General features: G+C 43.1%; 1 protein-coding gene across 1 annotated transcript in view; it reads right to left on the bottom strand.

Moving 5' to 3' along the window:
• Positions 1-23556, bottom strand: part of LOC109867035 (SH3 and multiple ankyrin repeat domains protein 2) — a 171542-nt gene that overhangs the window by 130364 nt on the left and 17622 nt on the right. The window contains exons 5-9 of the mRNA XM_031801926.1: positions 13562-13670; positions 12526-12677; positions 11797-11964; positions 8375-8491; positions 3802-3879 (exon numbers count right to left, since the gene is read on the bottom strand). Of these exons, the coding sequence (XP_031657786.1) occupies positions 3802-3879; positions 8375-8491; positions 11797-11964; positions 12526-12677; positions 13562-13670 (624 nt within the window). The remainder of the gene's footprint in view (positions 1-3801; positions 3880-8374; positions 8492-11796; positions 11965-12525; positions 12678-13561; positions 13671-23556) is intronic.

Genomic DNA, 23556 nt, shown 5'->3' with positions numbered 1-23556 from the left:
AGCTGGTCAATCTGTGTTGGTAATCCTGTCGAACGTGGCTTTAAAAAACAGCATTGTGGGGTGGAGCTGCATAAATGTTACTCTCCACTTTCTGGAGGATCGAGTTTTGAAATCAGTGTAATTACAGTATGATAGCTAAAGAGATGGAGAAAACCCCTGTCTCCGGATTACATCTTCAAATTAAGGGCAATCGTGGCAAGGCATCCGTGACAGGGAGACGTGTCCATCATGCATAATGATGTAAACGGGTAAGATAGTCTAGCTTTAGCTAGCTATATTTTCAGATATTACACATTTCTAATTTTGACAGAAAGTGGATTTGATTTCAAGCTAAAACATACTGTTAGCTAGCTAGCTAACATTAGCTGGCTGGCTCCCTAGCTAACGTTACGTGTATGAAGTTATTATTCGTATCCCAGATCCACTTGCTTTGCTAGCTAGAGCCTAATGGTAGCTAACTAACATTGAACCTGGTTGGTTAGTTCGCAGCAGATTCATGCAGGGTAGTAACGACATGATTTTGGCAATACGTTCATTGTTGTTTAACAAGCTAATGGTAGCTGGCTGGCTCATTAGCTAAAATGCAGTGTATACAATATCATTCTGCAGCTCTGAGTCTCTACTTTTATCCAATGTAAAAAACACCATTTCAAATTTTGCTACATAAGACCGAATCCAGGTAGTGAGTCACTAATGTTTCCAATGCCAATAAAGCCCCTTGAATTTAAATTGAATTGAAATAGAGAGAGAGAGAGAGAGAGAGAGAGAGAGAGAGAGAGAGAGAGAGAGACAGAGACAGAGACAGAGACAGAGAGAGAGAGAGAGAGGGCATGAGGAAGGAAGGATTTGAGCCAGGGAAGGTTTACCTGGTCCCTAACCATACTGAGGTGAGGTGAAGTATGATGTCTGGGTGTACTAGAAGTGAGACAGGATGTGATGTTGGGATGAAAGTGGGTCAGGAAAGAGGAGCACGAATTGAAGTGCTCCAATTTCCTCTGAATCAGTGTGTATATCCCAAATGGCACTCTATTCCCTCTATAGTGCACTACTTGTGACCAGGGCCCATAGTGCCCTATATAGGGAATATGGTGCCATTTAGGGCACATGCTGAGTTTCAGCACTTAATTTGCCACCATCAGTCAGCAGATGGCTGCCTAACTGGGCAAACTTAATCAGAATTTGATTGGATGAGGTGAATGCGGTTTATGGCCCCCTTCAAATGAGCTGTAATTAAAGAGTAATTGAGGCAGGAAACATCATTTTATTTAAAGTATTGTGAAGGGATGGATGAATAATAGAGAGAATTAGAGGATGCATCAGCACTCAGTGGAAGTGTACATTATATACACAGCATCACTCCACTGACTCCTACATGATGCAAGAGAAGACAGTTGACTCAGCTGGGGATCAGACGAAAGCAAAGGAGTTTAGAGTAACTGAGGAGTTCAGACTAAAGCAGAGGAGTTTAGAGTAACTGAGGAGTTCAGACTAAAGCAGAGGAGTTTAGAGTAACTGAGAAGTTCAGACTAAAGCAGAGGAGTTTAGAGTAACTGAGGAGTTCAGACTAAAGCAGAGGAGTTTAGAGTAACTGAGGAGTTCAGACTAAAGCAGAGGAGTTTAGAGTAACTGAGGAGTTCAGACTAAAGTAGAGGAGTTTAGAGTAACTGAGGAGTTCAGAATAAAGCAGAGGAGTTTAGAGTAACTGAGGAGTTCAGACTAAAGCAGAGGAGTTTAGAGTAACTGAGGAGTTCTGACTAAAGCAGAGGAGTTTAGAGTAACTGAAGAGTTCAGACTAAAGCAGAGGAGTTTAGAGTAACTGAGGAGTTCAGACTAAAGCAGAGGAGTTTAGAGTAACTGAGGAGTTCAGACTAAAGCAGAGGAGTTTAGAGTAACTGAGGAGTTCAGACTAAAGCAGAGGAGTTTAGAGTAACTGAGGAGTTCAGACTAAAGCAGAAGAGTTTATAGTAACTGAGGAGTTCAGACTAAAGCAGAGGAGTTTAGAGTAACTGAGGAGTTCAGACTAAAGCAGAGGAGTTTAGAGTAACTGAGGAGTTCAGACTAAAGCAGAGGAGTTTAGAGTAACTGAGAAGTTCAGACTAAAGCAGAGGAGTTTAGAGTAACTGAGGAGTTCAGACTAAAGCAGAGGAGTTTAGAGTAACTGAGGAGTTCAGACTAAAGCAGAGGAGTTTAGAGTAACTGAGGAGTTCAGACTAAAGTAGAGGAGTTTAGAGTAACTGAGGAGTTCAGAATAAAGCAGAGGAGTTTAGAGTAACTGAGGAGTTCAGACTAAAGCAGAGGAGTTTAGAGTAACTGAGGAGTTCAGACTAAAGCAGAGGAGTTTAGAGTAACTGAGGAGTTCTGACTAAAGCAGAGGAGTTTAGAGTAACTGAAGAGTTCAGACTAAAGCAGAGGAGTTTAGAGTAACTGAGGAGTTCAGACTAAAGCAGAGGAGCTTAGAGTAACTGAGGAGTTCAGACTAAAGCAGAGGAGTTTAGAGTAACTGAGGAGTTTAGAGTAACTGAGGAGTTCAGACTAAAGCAGAGGAGTTTAGAGTAACTGAGGAGCTCAGACTAAAGCAGAGGAGTTTAGATGTCAGACTGCTACGAGAGCATGAGGAGGTAAAGAGGAGATTTGGTGGAAGATGTTCAACTTTGAACCATAAACACGTCACAAAGGGAGACTCTCACAGAATAAAAATGATGTATGTGCTTGATAATAATGAACCTCGTGCAGTAGTTGTTATTTCGCCGTGTTATTTAAATAGCAGCTGTGTAGGCCTGCTGCCAATAAAAAATGGGTCAAAACAATGTGTGAATTCACAGTTTAATTATTGGTGGGATATGAAATTATCTGCATTAAAAGATGATGGTTAACAGGGTAGGGATGATGAATAGGAAAAGGAGAAAATATAGTCAACTACAGCTAGGAAGCTATTCAGTATCCATACCCCTTCTGACTTCAAACCCCTAAATGCATCACACCTCCATTATGACTAATTGGTAGTTGGAGTTCAGAACACTGTGGAATGCTGACACATGCATATAAACATGAACATTTCTCCCAGAACCATTGACTGTTTGTTCAGAGAGAGGGATGTCTTCCATAAAAGCCTGCCAAATAAGGAACCATTGACTCTTAAACAGCTTTGTTTAACAACCTAAAAATACGCTCATTCTGTGTGTACCATCTTGCTTTTCCCTTTTAAAACCACACGTGAACAAGACTTGACTGAAAACACACAGATGGAGACTGATCTGCTTGCCAAAATACCACTGCAAAGAAACAAAAGGAAGGGTTGCAATGTTATGAAGCTTCACCACTAACAAGCATCTAAAGGTATCACATACTACACTACAGATGTAGGATCTCTTTTGATGCTGAGAAATGCAAACTTGTAGTGTATTCAAGGTTTAAAAAGGCTTGTAAAGTCGGTTATTTCCACTTTAAAATGTCAGACTTGATTTGCCCCTAAAGAAAAATGTATCAATCCCTACAAAAAAAAAATCCATTAATTATAATCCACATAATAATTCACATTTCCTGTTGTTGCAGGATTATTTTCCTGCTGTCGAAAACTGGCTCAAATTAAAATACTACACATGTAGCTCTCTACTGATGTAATTCAACTGAGAAGCTTAATGAATGACCGTTATATACCATACCACTTTGAAGAACGAAGCAATGGATTGGGTATGCATTGCAAGTGGCATGCTAATATGGAGAATGGAATGTAGTGATCTACATTTTACAGCAAGCCTGTACTGTGAGCAGTAAATGGTAGAGGTGTGAGTCAGTCCATACCTGGAATGGTGTCTGGCTTCTGTAGTTCTTCACTTCCTTGTTGGCACCACGAACAAGCAGTACTCTGGCACAGTGTTCCTTAGGGAGGACCAAAGGAAAAGAGAAGGGGGAACCAGTAAGACCAGGACCTCATTTATTCAATTCAATTCAAGGGGCTTTATTGGCATGGGAAACATATGTTAACATTGCCAAAGTAAGTGAGGTAGATAATATACAAAAGTGAAATAAACTAACTCTGTCTGTCTTCCTCTCTCTCTCTCTCTCTCTCTCTCTCTCTCTCTCTCTCTCTCCTCTCTCTCTCTCTCTCTCTCTCTCTCTCTCTCTCTCTCTCTCTCTCTCTCTCTCTCTCTCTCTCTCTCTCTCTCTCTCTCTCTCTCTCTCTCTCTCTCTCTCTCTCTCTCTCTCTCTCTCTCTCTCTCTCTCTCTCTCTCTCTCTCTCTCTCTCTCTCTCTCTCTCTCTCTCTCTTTCTCTCTCTCTCTCTCTCTCTCTCTCTCTCTCTCTCTCTCTCTCTCTCTCTCTCTCTCTCTCTCTCTCTCTCTCTCTCTCTCTCTCTCTCTCTCTCTCTCTCTCTCTCTCTGCTGCCTGCTACTGTTTCTTATTACTCTGTAATTCCCTGAACCCCTTTAACGAGAGAGAAAACCAGAAAACCATCTTGATCAAGCATTCCATTCCATCAACTGATCTAGCACCGATTCTAGAACATTCCAGAACTGAACATTCCATCTACTAATCTAGAACTGATTCCAGAACATTCTATAACTTAAGTGATTCTAGAACATTCCAGAACTGAACAATCCATCAACTAATCTAGCTATGATTCTAGAACATTCCAGAACTGAACAATCCATCAACTAATCTAGCACCGATTCTAGAACATTCCAGAACAAAACATTCCATCAACTAATCCAGAACATTCCATAACGTATCATTGCTGGAGCTAGAGCTCACCCTGTCCTGTGTGTCTGATGATGCCCTTGTCTACGTTCCAGGTAAAGTCTGATGATGCCTTGTCTATGTTCCAGGTAAAGTCTGATGATGCCTTGTCTATGTTCCAGGTAAAGTCTGATGATGCCTTGTCTATGGTCCAGGTAAAGTCTGATGATGCCTTGTCTATGGTCCAGGTAAAGCAAGGCCTCTCCCTCAGCTCTCCAGAAAGGATCTCAGTGCAGTGAAAACATATAGTGTGAAGCTCGGTGAGAAAATCAAGAGAGAATCAGCCTCTGGTAACTGTCTGTGGCACTGCAGCCCGCCTCAGCCTGCTGTTAGCTGGATTCAGCAGCCCACCCACGGAAACACCACTACAAACACACATTCACGTGCATGTGAACACACACATACAGGCGCGCGGGCCCACACACACACACACATACAGTCAGGCACACACGCCCGCACACGCCCATGCACAAACAGTGCTTGCTCATACACACATACATACACACAATGCCTACACACACACACACACACACACACACACACACACACCAATGTTCGAGCTCATCCTCCTCCTACTTGCTCTTATTAAATTCTACTGCCACTAGTATATGGCAGATATCTACAATAATAATATTACGTGTACAAGCCCCAACCCACACAAATCAGACTGATATTCAAAAAGGTTAAATCAGTGAAGTTCATTCCTCCTAGTGGCTGTCATTGTAGTCATTAGATCACACTAAAGCTGTCATGCAAAAGGGCATCTAATCAGAAAGCCAGGGAAATAAACCCAGCCTGTAGGAGCAGAGCAGTCGAGGGAAGAGATTACACAACAGCAAACCCAGAGAGAGGAAGTTATCCCTCCCTGTCTCTCTCTCTTTTTCTCTCTCTCCTCCTCTCACTCTCTCACACACACTCTCTCTCTCCTCTTCTCGCTCCATCTCTCACACACACTCTCTCTCTCTCTCTCTCCTCTTCTCGCTCCATCTCTCACTCTCTCTCTCTCTCTCTCCCCCTGCTCTCTCTCACACACACTCTCTGTCTCTCTCTCTCTTTTATTCTCTCTCTCCTCCTCTCTCTCTCTCTCTCTCTCTCTCTCTCTCTCTCTCTCTCTCTCTCTCTCTCTCTCTCTCTCTCACTCTCACTCTCTGTGAATAATTGTAGCAGACAGAAAGGCTTAATGATCTATGCCATAGCTAATGGGAGCAGTGACCCCTACAGACAACCGGAGAGATATCTCACACACACATCCCATGTTCAAATCACCATCTTACAAATGTGTGTGTGTATAATTATTATTATTATTTGGTGAGTGCTTGTATTTTTCCTGTTTCAAACATGTAGTGTGTATTACACCCATGTGTGAAATGGACATGTGTTTATTCGATATCCCCACTCCCCCTAACACACCCTCGTATAGTGGGGTCACAGCCATGGTCAGCCGTTATTAACAGCGACCCAAGAGCAATTAGAGTTAAGTGCCTTGTTGGCTCTGGGATTCATATGAAAGTGGAAAGATTAACATTTAAACTACATAGAGCCGCCTAAATATTGATTACTGTGGTTTTAAACTAGAAATCATAGCCATTGATGTTAAGACCATATTGTCTTGTGTTCCCCCAGGATGTGTTCCCTCAGGATGTGTTCCCCCAGGATGTGTTCCCTCAGGATGTGTTCCCCCAGGATGTATTCTCTCAGGATGTGTTCCCCCAGGATGTATTCTCTCAGGATGTATTCCCTGAGGATGTATTCCCCCAGGATGTGTTCCCCCAGGATGTGTTCCCTCAGGATGTGTTCCCCCAGGATGTGTTCCCTCAGGATGTGTTCCCCCAGGATGTATTCTCTCAGGATGTGTTCCCCCAGGATGTATTCTCTCAGGATGTATTCCCTGAGGATGTATTCCCCCAGGATGTGTTCCCCCAGGATGTGTTCCCTCAGGATGTGTTCCCCCAGGATGTATTCTCTCAAGATGTGTTCCCCCAGGATGTATTCTCTCAGGATGTATTCCCTGAGGATGTATTCCCCCGGGATGTATTCTCTCAGGATGTATTCCCCCGGGATGTGTTCCCCCAGGATGTGTTCTCTCAGGATGTATTCCCTCAGGATGTGTTCCCCCAGGATGTATTCTCTCGGATGTATTCCCTGAGGATGTATTCCCCCGGGATGTATTCTCTCAGGATGTATTCCCCCGGGATGTATTCCCCGGGGTGTGTTCTCTCAGAACAATGTACCATCAACGAGCTTACGCTTTCTACGTATTCCCCAAGGTGTCTACAGCATTGTGACGTAGCTTTACGCATTTATGTTGAAGAATAGCCATAGGCGGCTACATTGCGTAAGTGGTCACATGATGGCTCCCAGGGTGACTCTCGCCATTACTCCAATCGGTCCTACTGAAAAAATAATTGTCCCGACGGATATATTATCGAATAGATATTAGAAAAACACCTTGAGGATTGAATATAAACAACGTTTGCCATGTTTCTGTCGATATTGTGGAGCTACTTTGGAATATCTTTCGCCGTTTTCGTGACTGCAATTTCCGGGCGATTTCTCAGCCAAATGTGAAGAACAAACAGAGCTATTTCGCCTACAAAAATAATATTTTGGGAAAAAATGAACTTTGGCTATCTCCCTGGGAGTCTCGTGAGTGAAAACATCCAAAGTTCATCAAAGGTAAACGATTTAATTTGATTGCTTTTCTGATTTTCGTGACAAGGTTGCCTGCTGCTAGCAAGGCATAATACTATGCTAGTCTATGATAAACTTACACAAAGCTTGTCTAGCTTTGGCTGTAAAGCATATTTTGAAAATCTGAGATGACAGGGTGATTAACAAAAGGCTAAGCTGTGTTCCAATATATTTCACTTGTGATTTTCATGAATAGGAAGATTTTCTAGGAAGATTTATGTCCGTTGCGTTATGCTAATTAGTGTCAGGCGATGATTACGCTCCCGGACCCGGGATGGGGAAAGCCCCTCTGTATAGTAGGTGGTACAATATAAAGCCCCTCTGTACAGTAGATGTTGCAATATAAAGCCCCTCTGTACAGTAGGTGGTACAATATAAAGCCCGTCTGTACAGTAGATGGTGCAATATAAAGCCCCTCTGTACAGTATATGTTGCAATATAAAGCCCCTCTGTACAGTAGATGGTGTAATTTAAAGCCCCTCTGTACAGTAGATGGTACAATATAAAGCCCCTCTGTACAGTAGATGGTACAATATAAAGCCCCTCTGTACAGTAGATGGTACAATATAAAGCCCCTCTGTACAGTAGATGGTACAATATAAAGCCCCTCTGTACAGTAGATGGTACAATATAAAGCCCCTCTGTACAGTAGATGGTACCATATAAAGCCCCTCTGTACAGTAGATGGTACAATATAAAGCCCCTCTGTACAGTAGATGGACTGATGATTATTTTACATACACCAGATATGTGCAGTGAAATTAGTTGTTTTACAGGGTCAGGCATGGCAGTATGGCGCCCCTGGAGCAAAGGGCACATCGACAGATTTTTCACCTTGGGTAGTCGAACCAACAACCTTTCGGGTTACTGGCCCAAACGCTCTTAACCACTAGGCTACATGCCGCCCTAGTGGTTTGTGCTCTGATGATTTGAACTCTGGTCTCTTACCTCTTTGTATAGAGCACAGATGTGTAGAGCCGTGTTTCCAGAGGCGTTCATGACACCCATATCTGCTCCATAGAACAACAGCTGCTCCAGGTGGTGGACATGTCCATATCTACACGCCTGACACACAAACACAGAGACCATGTCAAATAATGTCCATATCTACACGCCTGACACACAAACACAGAGACCATGTCAAATAATGTCCATATCTACACGCCTGACACACAAACACAGAGACCATGTCAAATAATGTCCATATCTACACGCCTGCCACACAAACACGGAGACCATGTCAAATATTGTCCATATCTACACGCCTGACACACAAACACAGAAGACATCACAAAGACCAGGTCAAAACAAAAGAAAATGAAACAATCCATATAGTAACTTACATAAGGCAAACCCGGGACTATCATAGAGAATATGACCAACCAAACATTTAGAAAGTCATTGATTGGCAAGAGAAGTCTATTCTGGTTTGTGTTCACGTGGATGATATATAGACCAGGTATTCTCAAACTGGGGTACACATTCCCCCAGGGGTAAGTACAATGCCGTCGCCAAATCAAAATGGGATTAAAATTCAAATTAAATTATAATAATAATAAATTCTTTACGTTTTCAAACAGTACATTTATATTTTCCAACGGGGCTATACATTTGGGTGAGGTTTTTTTCTCGCCTGGGTAGCCTCGTTTCCCTGCCAAAAATAAAATGAAACCATCTAGTGTTCAGCGAAATTAACAACACAATGTCAAATACAGGTAGCCTAGTCAAATAATAAACATCCAGTCATATTAACCGTTACCCTCTCACGGGAAACCTTCACTCTTGCGCAGCCATTTAGAAACGAAACATGACAATTTGAAAAATAAGCCACAGGAGTTTTTGAGCGAGATTAAAGACGACTTTCGAGTAGTAAGACATGTATAAAAGCAAAGGATACCATTAATAAGAAGGGGATAGAAGCATCTTATATGGTGAGCTACCGATTGGCTAGGACAGGCAAGCACCATACTATCGTGGAGGACTTTCTGCCGCAGATATGTCTGGGACAATTCTGGGGGAAAAGGCCAACAAAAACATTACAGACAATGTCTCCACCAAACAACACTGTTTCACGACACATCAGTTTTTTTATCTAGGCAAGTCAGTTAAGAACAAATTCTTATTTTCAATGATGGCCTAGGAAGACTGGGTTAACTGCCTTGTTCAGGGGCAGACCGACAGATTTTCACCTTGTCAGCTCAGAGATTCAATCAACCTTCCCGTTACTAGTCCAACGCTCTAACCACTAGGCTACCTACCGCCCAGTGACACGGTAGGAGATGTTTTGAAACAATTACTGCTTTGCATACAAGCCAGTGAATTCTATGCATTACAGCTGGATGAGTCATGTCCGTTACGTTAATGGGGGGTCAATTAAGGAAGACATCCTCTTCTGCAAACCACTGGAAACCAGGACAACAGGAGAGGATACTTTTAAAGTACTGGACAGGTGTGTGACATCAAATGGACTTGGTGGTCAAGATGTGTTGGTATCTGAACTGATGGCGCAAAAGCCATGACAGGGAGACATAGTAGAGTGGTAACGCTCGCGCAAGCAGTTGCTCCTGATACCACTTTGGTACACTGCAGCATCCACCCAGAGGCTCTTGCTGCCAAGGGAATGCCTGACAGCCAGAAAGACGTTTGGACACTACAGTGAAAATGGTTCATTTTGTTAAAGCAAGGCCTCTGAACTCTCGTGTATTTTCTGCATTATTCAATGATAAGGGCAGCGACAATGTAACACTTTTACAACATACAGAAGTGCGCTGGTTATCAAGTGGCAAAGTATTGACATATTTTTTAAAAATTGAGAGACGAGCTTAAAGGTTTATTTACTGACCATAATTTTCACTAGTCTGACCGCTTGCATGATGAAGAGTTTCTCACACTGGCCTATCTGGGTGATGTTTTTTCTCGCCTGAATGATCTGAATCTAGGATTACAGGGACTCTACGCAACTATATTCAAAGTGCAGGACAAAATTGAGGCTAGGATAAAGAAATTGGAGCTCTTTTCTGTCTGCATTAACAAGGAGAACACACAGGTCTTTCCATCATTGTATGATTTTTTGTGTGCCAATGAACTCAAGCTTACGGACAATGTCAAATGTGATATAGCGTAACACCTGAGTGAGCTGAGTGTGCAATTGAATTTAATCAGAAGCCACTGCCAGATTTCTGGATAGGGCTTCGCTCAGAGTTTCTTGCCTTGGCAAATTGCGCTGTTAAGACACTGATGCCCTTTGCAACCACGTACCTATGTGAGAGTGGATTCTCAGCTCTCATTAGCATCAAAACTAAATACAGGCACAGACTGTGTGTGGAAAATGATTTAAGACTGAGACTCTTTCCAATACAATCCAACACCATAGAGGTATCTGCATCCTTTCAAGCACACCCTTCTCATTAACCTGTGTGAGTTATTCAAATTAGGTTTTATATGTACAATTATTGAGTATTATTATTATTTGTGCCCTGGTCCTGTGACAAAAACTCCCACTCATTCCTATGTTTAAAAAATGTATGTGTGTGGCAGGCTTACAATGATGGCAAAAAACAACATTTGAGAGTGCGCTGACCCTGGTGCTAGAGGGGGTACGCAGCTGGAGGTTGAATGTTTGAAGGGGTACGGGAACATAAAAAGTTTGGGAACTACTGAATAGACTACACACTCGGGAGCCATACACATATTCCATGCAGTGTCTTGATCTGCACACTAGATGTCAGTCAGAGTACCATCTGAGCTGAGCTTTAAAATATACTGCATCTTACTGTTGTTATGCCCCCGATGATCTAGGAAAGCTTGTTTCTCCAAGGTCTATCAAAAGGATAACATCTATAATCAACTAGAAGATATCTTATTCAAGAGAGTCCATATAGCAATGGCTTGGGTTAAATGTTGTTTTTTTTAAAGTGTGATGGCTACTTCAACGTGGGTCTCCTCTATATCACTGAGAAGACCACATTGGTGGCAGATGAACTGATGCTCTTCGCTTTAATTAAGCAATAAGGCACGAGGAAGTGTGGTATATGGCCAATATACCACGGCTAAGGACTGTTCTTATGCACGAAGCATCGCGGAGTTCCTGGATACAGCCCTTAACCGTGGTATATTGGCCAAATACCACAAACCCCCGAGGTGCCTTATTGCTATTATAAACTGGTTACCAACGTAATTAGAAGAGTAAAGATAAATGTTTTGTCATACCCTTGGTACACGGTCTGATATACCACGGCTGTCAGCCAATCAGCATTCAGGGCTCGAACCACCCAGTTTATAATACCATTTAAAACTCTGAGCCTTTGGAAAAGCCCTATATACATCCAATCAGTCAATAGTATTATAATTATTAGGCACAACAGCGAAACCTGGTGTATCTCGTGCCAGCCATTCTCGTCGTGGCAGGAGACTGTGGCGCGGGCCCTCAGGAGGAGCTCACAGCATCCTGAGTCTCCTCCCACCAGGACTGTGTGGTACAGTGGCGTCAGACTTTGACTGTCCTTGTAGTCTGGGGAGGCGCCTAGTTCCAGTAGAGCCTGAGGAGAGACAGCGAGGGTAAGGGTGAGCCCTTTAGGTGTGAAATTAAGATGCCGCTAGATGCTGACCTTAGGTAAGTTTAGCATTTCCCCCACTGATGGATAAGGTTAGGATTGGGGAAGGGAAAGCTGATGCTTCATATTTATGTAGGGGAAACGTCACCTGGAGAAACACTTTCCTTAAAGCTTGCAGGTTTAATGGGTTATAACTCATTATAAACATGTATGAACCTATATATTGCTTTACAATATGTTATGTCTGTCTATGTAGGCTGTTTTCAACTATCACACCTGAATGTGGGGTGTTATGGGATAGATTGTTCATAACATCTAAGAGTATCAGTTGATCCCAATACTTTCTCATCCCTTGGCCCTAACACTTCCATGTTTGCAGACCTGAAGGGTGCAGATGAAGCGGTATTGGTGGAGCTTCCACTCTAGTGCTTCCACCTTACAGATCTGCACACATCAAAGGGTAAGCCCGAAGGGAAGGAGTGGAGAGTGAATTGGGGCCAACTTATTATATAAGCTGTAAAAAAAATAATAGAGGTGCTGGATAACCTTCAGTGTGACCTGATTCTTTGCCCTGACTGCTTTGTGGAGAGCGGTCATCCCATCTTGTGATCTGAAGTCAAGATGTGCTCCACCGTGTTTCAGTACAACGACGACCTGAGCCACATTGTCCAGGTGGGCAGCGAAGGTCAGTGGAGTTTCTACAATACAAACACACAACATGCTGTTTATTGTTATAGAGCTTTTTTTCAACAGAAACGTGTGTTTATTGTATTAACATCATCAACTATGGCTACGTTTCCTGGACATAGTTTAATCCTTGTCCTGGACTACACTGTTAAGGCTTTCTTCCGGTGAAGGAGAGGCGGACCAAAATGCAGCGCGGTTATTTCGATACATGTTTAATAAAAGATAAACACAAACAATACAATAAACGTGAAAACCTAACCAGCCTATTCTGGTGCAAACTAACACAGAGACCGGAACAACCACCTACGAAACACTCAAAGAATATGGCTGCCTAAATATGGTTCCCATTCAGAGACAACGATAAACACCTGCCTCTGATTGAGAACCACTCCAGGCAACCATAGACTTTACTAGACTACTATACTATACCACAATCCCATAACCTACAAAAACCCCAAGACAAAACACACCACATAAATAACCCATGTCACACCCTGGCCTGACCAAATTAAAAAAGAAAACACAAAATACTAAGACCAGGGCGTGACATACACAGCATGTTCAATGAAGAATGGCAATCTAAATATCTTTTTAGTCCCAGACTAGGCTTTGTCCGTGAAATTCGCCCTATATACGCCCAACAGAATGAGGTGCACAAAAACATAAGAAATTGTACTGTAGCCGTAAACTTTCATCTGAGGAGAGCTGATACTCTGATTTCTCTCCTCAGTAAACTAAGGCATCCATAATTGATCTGACATTGTTTACTCCTTAGCAGCAGATGCTGTATAAAACAAAACACATCACATTGAATCATAGTGTGTGTGTGTGTGTGTGTGTGCCTGTGCCTGTGCCTGTGCGCGTGCGCATGTGTGTGTGTGTGTGTGTAGCGTACCACCAGTGTCTGGGTCGTGGTAGTTGGGATCGAGGCCTTTCTCCAGCATTTTTGCTAGTTTATCCAGCTGGTGATGCTGAATGTGATCCATTAATTTCCTGTAGTTGGCCTAGGGGTAGGAGGGAGCATGTAGCGAGAGGGATGGAGAGAGAGACGGACAGGTGAACATCAGAGTCATATTCACTGGTGTACAACGTAGCAAAACAAGAAAAACTCAAATGAGCATTTCTTATTGGACAAGTTCAGATAGTCCCTTCCTGTTTCAGTCCATTTTCTTCCATTACCCAGTGGACTGAGAATCAGATGAGAGAAAGAGAGAGAGAGAGAGAGAGAGAGAGAGAGAGAGAGAGAGAGAGAGAGAGAGAGAAAATGAAAATGAAAATGAGAAAGAGAAAGAGAAAGAGAAAGAGAAAGAGAAAGAGAGAATGAAAGAGAGAGAGAGGAAAAAACTGAAAAACATATATGTGATCAATTACAAATCTTAGAGTCAGCTATAAAAGACTACCAGAACCCACTGGATTCTCCAATTACATTGAATGAACTACAGGACCAAATTCAAACTCGCCAACACAAAAAGGTCTGTGGTGTTGATGTATCCTAAATGAAATGCTAAAATATACAGAACACAAATTCCAATTGGCTATACTTAACATCATCCTCAGCTCTGGCATCTTCCCAAATATTTGGAACCAAGGACTGATCACCCAGTCCACAAAAGTGGATAAAAATTTGACCCAAATAACTATTGTGGGATATGCATCAACAGCAACCTTGGGAAAATCAGCAGACAAACAATGTACTGAGCAAATGTCAAATTGTCTTTTTGACAAATTACCGTACAACAGACCACATATTCACCCTGCACATCCTAATTGACAAACAAACAAACCAAAACGAGGGCAAAGACTTCTCATTATTTGCTGATTTCAAAAACGCTTTTGACTCAAATTGGCATGAGGGTCAGCAATACAAATGGATGGAAAGCAGCGTTGGGGGAAAAACTTAAGACAATATAAAATCCATGTACACAAACAACAAGTGAGTGGTTAAAATTGGCAAAAAAACACACATTTCTTTCCACAGGTCCGTGGGGTGAGACAAGGATTCAGCTTAAGCTCCACCCTCTTCAACATATATAGCAACGAATTGGCGAGGGCACTAGAACAGTCTGCAGCACCCGGCCTAACCGTACTAGAATCTGAAGTCAAATGTCTACTTGCTGATGACCTTATGCTTCTGTCCCTGCCCACAGCAGCACCTAGATCTTCTGCACAGATTCTGTCAGACCTGGTCCCTGACAGTAAATCTCAGTAAGACCAAAATAATGATGTTCCAAAAAATGGGACCATTAATACAAATTCCACCTAGACACTGTTGCCCTAGAGCACACAAAAAACTAGACCTACCATGGCCTAAACATCATCTACAAGACCCTGCTAGGTAAAGTCCTCCCTTATCTCAGCTCACTGGGCACCATAGCAGCTCCCACCTGTAGCACGCGCTCCAGCAGGTATATCTCTCTGGTCACCCCCAAAACCAATTCTTCCTTTGGCCGCCTCTCCTTCCAGTTCTCTGCTGCCAATGACTGGAACAAACTACAAAAACCTCTGAAACCGGAAACACTTCTCTCCCTCACTAGCTTTAAGCACCAGCTGTCAGAGCAGCTCACAGATTACTGCACCTGTACATAGCCCATCTATAATTTAGCCCAAACAACTACCTCTCCCCCTACTGTATTTATTTATTTTGCTCCTTTGCACCCCATTATTTCTATCTCTACCGTGCACATTCTTCCACTGCAAATTCCAGTGTTTTACTTGCTATATTGTATTTACTTTGCCACCATGGCCTTTTTTTTGCCTTTACCTCCCTTATCTCACCTCATTTGCTCACATTGTATATATACTTATTTTTCTACTGTATTATTGACTGTATGTTTGTTTTACTCCATGTGTAACTCTGTGTTGTTGTATGTGTCGAACTGCTTTGCTTTATCTTGTCCAGGTCGCAATTGTAAATGAGAACGTGTTCTCAACTTGCCTACCTGGTTAAATAAAGGTGTTCTCAACTTGCCTACCTGGTTAATAAAGGTGTTCTCAACTTGCCTACCTGGTTAAATAAAGGTGTTCTCAACTTGCCTACCTGGTTAAATAAAGGTGTTCTCAACTTGCCTACCTGGTTAAATAAAGGTGTTCTCAACTTGCCTACCTGGTTAAATAAAGGTGAAATAAAAATGTAAAAACATGAAAAAACATCAGCACCACAGGTAACTTCCACAAAGCTGTGATGATCTTAGAGGCAAGGCAAGAAGGGCATTCTAACCCATAAAGAGAACATAACTTTTGACAGCCCAATTAGGATCTGGCAAAAAAATAATTCAATTAGTTATAGAACCCATTGCCCTCTATGGTTGTGAGGTCTAGTGTCCACTCACCAACCAAGAATTCACAAAATGGGACAAACATCAAATTGAGAGTGCATGCAGAATTCTATAAAAACAGCCTCTGTGTACAAGGTAAAACACCCAAAAAACGCATGCAGATCAGAATAAGGATGATTCCCGATAATTATACAAATCCAGAAAATAGCAATTAAATTCTACAACCACCTAAAAAGATGCGATTCTCAAACATTCCAACCTTCTCTCCTTAGCTCAGGCCTCTATACCCACCTGCTTCAAGATGTCCAACATCATCCTTGTACCCAGGAAAGGCAAAGTAACTGAAGCCATGCCCTGTTCTCTCCGCTTCAGTCACTCAGATGCAGGCAGAACAGGAGCATCATGGCAAAAACTGAAAGACTGGCCAATACTTTCTACCTTCAGACTATCAGGCTGCTGAACAGCCAGCACTAGGCAGGTACCTGCTCCCCTCTCTCCCTATGGACCCATCCCCATTGTATTTATTCATCACTGCTATAGTTAATAGTATATATACAGTGCTATTTCTATTGTTGTTTTATATTACCATTTTCATTATTTTATTTCACTTGGTCCTCAGAGCTCAGAGCCTAAGAGTTTCACTGTACCCTGCAATCACACCTGAAACCCTGTTCATATAAATATTAAACAATCTGAATCTGACTAAGCCCTCAACTACAGAGAGGTGAACCTGGAGAAAATTATCCTCAGCCAGCTGGTACAGTGACTCTGTTCACAAACACAAACAGACAACACAGAGACCCAAGACAGCAACACATTTAGACCCAACCAAATCATGAGAAAACAAAAACATAATTACTTGAACCATTGTAAAGAATCAACAACAAAAAACTGAGCAAACTGGAATGTTATTTAGCTCTAAGCAGAGAGTACACAGAGGCAGAATACCAGGCCACTGTGACTGACCCACAATGAAGGAAAGCTTTGACTATGTACAGACTCAGTGTGCATGGCCTTGATATTGATAGAGGACGCCATTGGAAGACCTGGCTCTCAAGAGAAGACAAGCTATGAGAGAGAGAGAGTGAGAGAGAGAGAGACCTCCTGCCAAATGTATGTGTCACGTGATGACGCTGGAGAGACGAAGCAGGTACTGGGAGTCACACATTTAATAAGGAACGGACATGGAACGAGACAGGAACAGCGTCAGCATACAAGAAAACAAAGACAAAAAAACAATCAATGCATCAGCAGGGAACAGAGCAGGGAAACTGACAAATACAGGGAAGGTAATAAACAGATGATAAGTGAGTCCAATATTGCTGAAGCGCGTGACAAGGGAAGGCAGGTGTGCATAAATGATGGCAGGAATGCGTGATGCAGGGCAGCCTGGCGCCCTCAAGTGCCGGGGGGAGCGGGAGCAGACGCGACAGTACCCCCCCCCACCCACCCAGGGGCGCCACCCGGCATCCCACCTGGGTGAACCGGCCGAGACATCGGCGCTAGGCAAGCCGTTTGGGACGTGGGTGCCCAATGAACCGGCAGGAGCGTGAGAGCCTGGCGAGCTGGCTGAGGCATGGAAGCCAGACAATCTGACTGAGGCGCCTGTTGATCCTGCTGCAGCGAGGGAGCCCGATGATCCAGTGGAGAGTGACGTGGGATGGAACGCCGCCGAGCCAACCGAGGCAAGGAAACCTCTCGAGCCAGCCAGGGCGTGAAAGTCCGACGAGCTGGCTAGGCACCCCCAGTTCCATCGGTGGCAACCCAGAGCCGATGTCACCATACCAACCGGAACACCAGTACTCCCCGATGCTTCGTGTGATGGCTTCTGCATTCTGTCACATGTGATGACGCTGGAGAGACGAAGCAGGTACTGGGACTCAAACATTTAATAAGGAACGGACATGGAACGAGACAGGAACAGCGTCAGCATACAAGAAAACAAAGACAAAAAACAATTAATGCATCAGCAGGGACCAAAGCAGGGAAACTGACAAGTATAGGGGAGGTAATAAACAGATGATAAGTGAGTCCAGGTGAGTCCAATATTTCTGAAGCGTGTGACAAGGGAAGGCAGGTGCATAAATGATGGCAGGGATGCATCACGCAGGGCAACCTGGCGCCCTCAAGCGCCAGGGGAGGGAAGAGCGGGAGCAGACGTGTCAGCATGACCATATTAGAGACACATATTTTCCTCAGATTACACAGATCCACAAAGAATTTGAAAACAACCCCGATTTTGATAAACTCCTATATCTACTGGGTGAAATACCCGTGTGACATCACAACAGCAATATTTGTGACCTGTTGCCACGAGAAAAGGGCAACCAGTGAAGAAGGAAGACCATTGTAAATACAACCCATATTTATGTTTATTTATTTTCCCTTTTGTTCTTTAACCATTTGCACATCGTTACAACACTTTATATGTACATAATATGACATTTGTAATGTGTTTATTCATATGGAATAAACAGTGGTGTGGGGGCTGTGCTTTGGCAAAGTGGGTGGGGTTATATCCTTCCTGTTTGGCCCTGTCCGGGGGTGTCCTCGGATGGGGCCACAGTGTCTCCTGACCCCTCCTGTCTCAGCCTCCAGTATTTATGCTGCAGTAGTTTATGTGTCGGGGGGCTGGGGTCAGTTTGTTATATCTGGAGTACTTCTCCTGTCCTATTCGGTGTCCTGTGTGAATCTAAGTGTGCGTTCTCTAATTCTCTCCTTCTCTCTTTCTTTCTCTCTCTCGGAGGACCTGAGCCCTAGGACCATGCCCCAGGACTACCTGACATGATGACTCCTTGCTGTCCCCAGTCCACCTGGCCATGCTGCTGTTCCAGTTTCAACTTCCACCTGACTGTGCTGCTGCTCCAGTTTCAACTGTTCTGCCTTATTATTATTCGACCATGCTGGTCATTTATGAACATTTGAACATCTTGGCCATGTTCTGTTATAATCTCCACCCGGCACAGCCAGAAGAGGACTGGCCACCCCACATAGCCTGGTTCCTCTCTAGGTTTCTTCCTAGGTATTGGCCTTTCTAGGGAGTTTTTCCTAGCCACCGTGCTTCTACACCTGCATTGCTAGCTGTTTGGGGTTTTAGGCTGGGTTTCTGTACAGCACTTTGAGATATCAGCTGATGTACGAAGGGCTATATAAATAAATTTGATTTGATTTGATTTGATTTGGAACTTCTGTGAGTGTAATGTTTACTGTCCATGTATATTGTGTATTTCACTTTTAATATCTACTTCACTTGCTTTGGCAATGTTAACACATGTTTCCCATGCCAATTGAATTGAATTGAGAGAGAAAACAGAGAGAGGGAGGGAGGGATGTGTAAGTGACAGATGACTGCTGAGGCAAATGGTACTGAAGCATCTGCTCTCGGACCAACAGGCTCCATGACAGCTTCTGCTCCCAAGCCATAAGTCTGCTAAATAGCCAAACTGCTAAGTAGTCAATTAATGGTACCCAAACTATTTGCACTGACTCTATCTTGCACTGACCTTATACACACTCAATAGACTATATATCTAAACCATATACACACTCACTCACACACAGTACATTGACACTCCCACACAAACCCCACACATATTCACATACATGTATACTACATACGCACACAAACACACATAACACAAACATGCAGATCGACACAACACAAACACAAATACATACACATTTACACTCATCATATGCTGCTACATGGTCTTTATTTGACAACTATTGTTATCTACCCTGATGCCTATTCACTTTACCATGCCTTCATGTACATACAGCGCCTTGAAAAAGGGGCTCTCCAAACAGGTCAGGGACAAAGTTGTGGAGAAGTACAGATCAGGGTTGGGTTATAAAAACATATCATCCCTATCATTAAACATCCCACGGAGCACCATTGAATCCTAAATAAAAAAATGGAAAGAATATGACACCACAGCAAACCTGCCAAGAGAGGGCCACCCACCAAAACTCACAGACCAGGCAAGGGGGGCATTAATCAGAGAGGCAACAAAGAGACCAAAGATAAACCTGAAGGAGCTGCAAAGCTCCACAGAGGAGATTGGAGTATCTGTCCATAAGATCACTTTAAGCCGTACACTCCACAGAGCTGGGCTTTACTGAAGTGTGGCCAGAAAAAGTAATTGTTTAGAGAAAAGAATAAGCAAACACGTTTGGTTTTCGCCAAAAGGCATTTGGGAGACTCCCCAAACATATGGAAGAAGGTACTCTGGTCAGATGAGACTAAAATTGAGCTTTTTGGCCATCAAGGAAAACGCTATGTCTGGCGCAAACCCAACACCTCTCATCACCCTGAGAACCTCATCCCCACAGTGAAGCATGGTGGTGGCAGCGTTATGCTGTGGGGTTGTTTTTCATCGGCAGGGACTGGTAAACTGGTCAGAATTGAAGGAATGATGGTGCTAAATACAGGGAAATTCTTGTTTGAGACTGGGACGGAGGTCCACCTTCCAGCAGGACAATGACCCTAAGCATACTACTAAAGCAACACTTGAGTGGTTTAAGGGGAAACATTTAAATGTCTTGGAATGGCCTAGTCAAAGCCCAGACCTCAATCCAATTGAGAATTTGTGGTATGACTTAAAGATTGCTGTACACCAGAGGAACCCATCCGACTTGAAGGAGCTGGAGCAGTTTAGCCTTGAAGAATGGGCAAAAATCCCAGTGGCTAGATGTGCCAAGCTTATGGAGACATACCCCAAGAGACTTGCAGCTGTAATTGCTGCAAAAGGTGGCTCTACAAAGTGTTGAATTTGGGGGGGTAAATAGTTAGTACCCTCAAGTTTTCAGTTTTTTTGTCTTATTTCTTGTTTGTTTCACAATAAAACATATTTTGCATCATCAAAGTGGTAGGCATGTGGTGTAAATCAAATGATACAAACCCCCCAAAGTTAAATTTTAATTCCAGGATGTAAGGCAACAAAATAGGAAAAATTCCAAGGTGGGTTAAAACTTTCGCAAGCCCCGGTCCCTCAACCCACGACTCCTCTTCCATATTTAAACATGCTCCTGTAATCACTGTCTTTATTTTGGGGTATGAGGGGTTGGTTTTTGCATTTCTGCGTCCCAAATGATACCCTACTCCATATATAGTGCACTTACCAGTGCCCTAGGGGCAATTTGGAGAGAAGGGTGCCATGTCATCTTGGTGGTAAACAAGGATGTGCTCTTTGTAGTGTGCAGCTGGTAACGACTACAGCTGGGGTATTAACAGCATCCGCATATGTAGTTATCTATTATTCCTTCCAGTTCGTAAGCATATCTTATGTGTTACACATAGTTGGCACTGTACGAAACACAACCAATGACTGAAGGGACAATAACAGCTCATTTGTCATGACGTCATAACTAGGATTTTTTATTTAAAACAATCCATTTTAATTCCAGGTTGTAAGACAACAAAATAGGAAAAATGCCAAGGGGGTGAATACTTTCGCAAAGCCACTGTATCTACCTCAAATACCTTATTATTATCTATCCTGATGCATAGTCACTTTACCCTGCCTGCCTTCATTTACATATCTACCTCAAATACCTTATTATTATCTATCCTGATGCCTAGTCACTTTACCCTGCCTTCATGTAAATATCGACCTCAAATGCCTTATTATTATCTATCCTGATGCCTAGTCACTTTGTACCTTGTACCTCTGCACATTGATCTGTTACTGGTACTCCCTTGTATATAGCTCCACATTGATCTGGTACTGGTACTCCCTGTATATAGGTCCACATTGAGCTGGTACTGGTACTCCCTGTATATAGCTCCACATTGATCTGGTACTGGTACTCCCTGTATATAGCTCCACATTGAACTTGTACTGGTACTCCCTGTATATAGCTCCACATTGATCTGGTACTGGTACTCCCTGTATATAGCTCCACATTGATATGGTACTGGTATTCCCTGTATATAGCTCCACATTGATCTGGTACTGGTACTCCCTGTATATAGCTCCACATTGATCTGGTACTCCCTGTATATAGCTCCACATTGATCTGGTACTGGTACTCCCTGTATATAGCTCCACATTGATCTGGTACTGGTACTCCCTGTATATAGCTCCACATTGATCTGGTACTCCCTGTATATAGCTCCACATTGATCTGGTACTCCCTGTATATAGCTCCACATTGATCTGGTACTAGTACTGCCTGTATATAGCTCCACATTGATCTGGTACTCCCTGTATATAGCTCCACATTGATCTGGTACTGGTACTCCCTGTATATAGCTCCACATTGATCTGGTACTCCCTGTATATAGCTCCACATTGATCTGGTACTCCCTGTATATAGCTCCACATTGATCTGGTACTAGTACTGCCTGTATATAGCTCCACATTGATCTGGTACTCCCTGTATATAGCTCCACATTGATCTGGTACTGGTACTCCCTGTATATAGCTCCACATTGATCTGGTACTGGTACTCCCTGTATATAGCTCCACATTGATCTGCTACTGGTACTCCCTGTATATAGCTCCACATTGATCTGGTACTGGTACTCCCTGTATATAGCTCCACATTGATCTGGTACTGGTACTCCCTGTATATAGCTCCACATTGATCTGGTACTGGTACTCCCTGTATATAGCTCCACATTGATCTGGTACTGGTACTCCCTGTATATAGCTCCATTCTTGTGTATTTGATTTTATTCCTCTTCTGTTACTATTTTATTTATAGGTTTTAACTCTGCATTGTTGGTATGCAAGTATTTCATGGTAAAGTCTACAGCAGTTGTATTCGGGCGGATGGACAAAAAACATTGATTTGATATGAGGTTAGTACATTATGGGTGTCACGTGATGGTTCCTCAGGTCTCTCCACTGCTGTTCCTCTCATGGTGCTTTCCCAAGGACTGATCCAGGGACACATGCTGCTTTCGAGGCCACTTATAAATAGTTAAGAGAGCAGGTCCCAGAGCTGAGCTGAGCTGAACAGCGGCAGGCAGTGGGGGAGAGAGGCTTGTCTGCAGCCTTCAGGCAGGACAGACACACTGCAGGGGGACTTACATACCTTATAAGCAGTTACACTTTGAACTCCAACACACACACACCACACACACCACACACACCACACACACAGGCTTGCGTGCATAATTTGTAATTTCATCATTTCATCATTGTTCCTCCAAAATAAGCTGGTTGAATAACATAATAAGTGGTACTTCTCTCTCCCTCGCTCTCTCTCCTGCACACACACACACACACACACACACACACACACACACACACACACACACACACACACACACACACACACACACACACACACACACACACACACAGTGAACTTGAAAGACCAGGGAAAACAGAGTGAAGGGAATTCGATGGGTATATGATTTAGTATGGCATTCCTGTTTGATCCAGAAGGAGGCCATTGATGGGAATTGTCCTGGACTCAGCTGTCTGTCTGTCTCAATCAAATACTGAATCATGTTAAATACGTACCTGCTGAATAGTGAGCCCATGGAAATTCTACACTTCAATAATTCACACTTTATATTCAGCTTGTAGATTAATAGGGCATTCATTCTATCAGCATTACAGGGAGAAGACCTGAAATGTTCTTTCACTCATAATATAATGAA

Source organism: Oncorhynchus kisutch, linkage group LG22 (genome assembly GCF_002021735.2).
Source record: "Oncorhynchus kisutch isolate 150728-3 linkage group LG22, Okis_V2, whole genome shotgun sequence".
NCBI classification, from domain to species: Eukaryota; Metazoa; Chordata; class Actinopteri; order Salmoniformes; family Salmonidae; genus Oncorhynchus; species Oncorhynchus kisutch.
The sequence above is the reverse complement of the archived record's forward strand: the minus strand, read 5'-3'. Positions and strand labels throughout refer to the sequence as shown.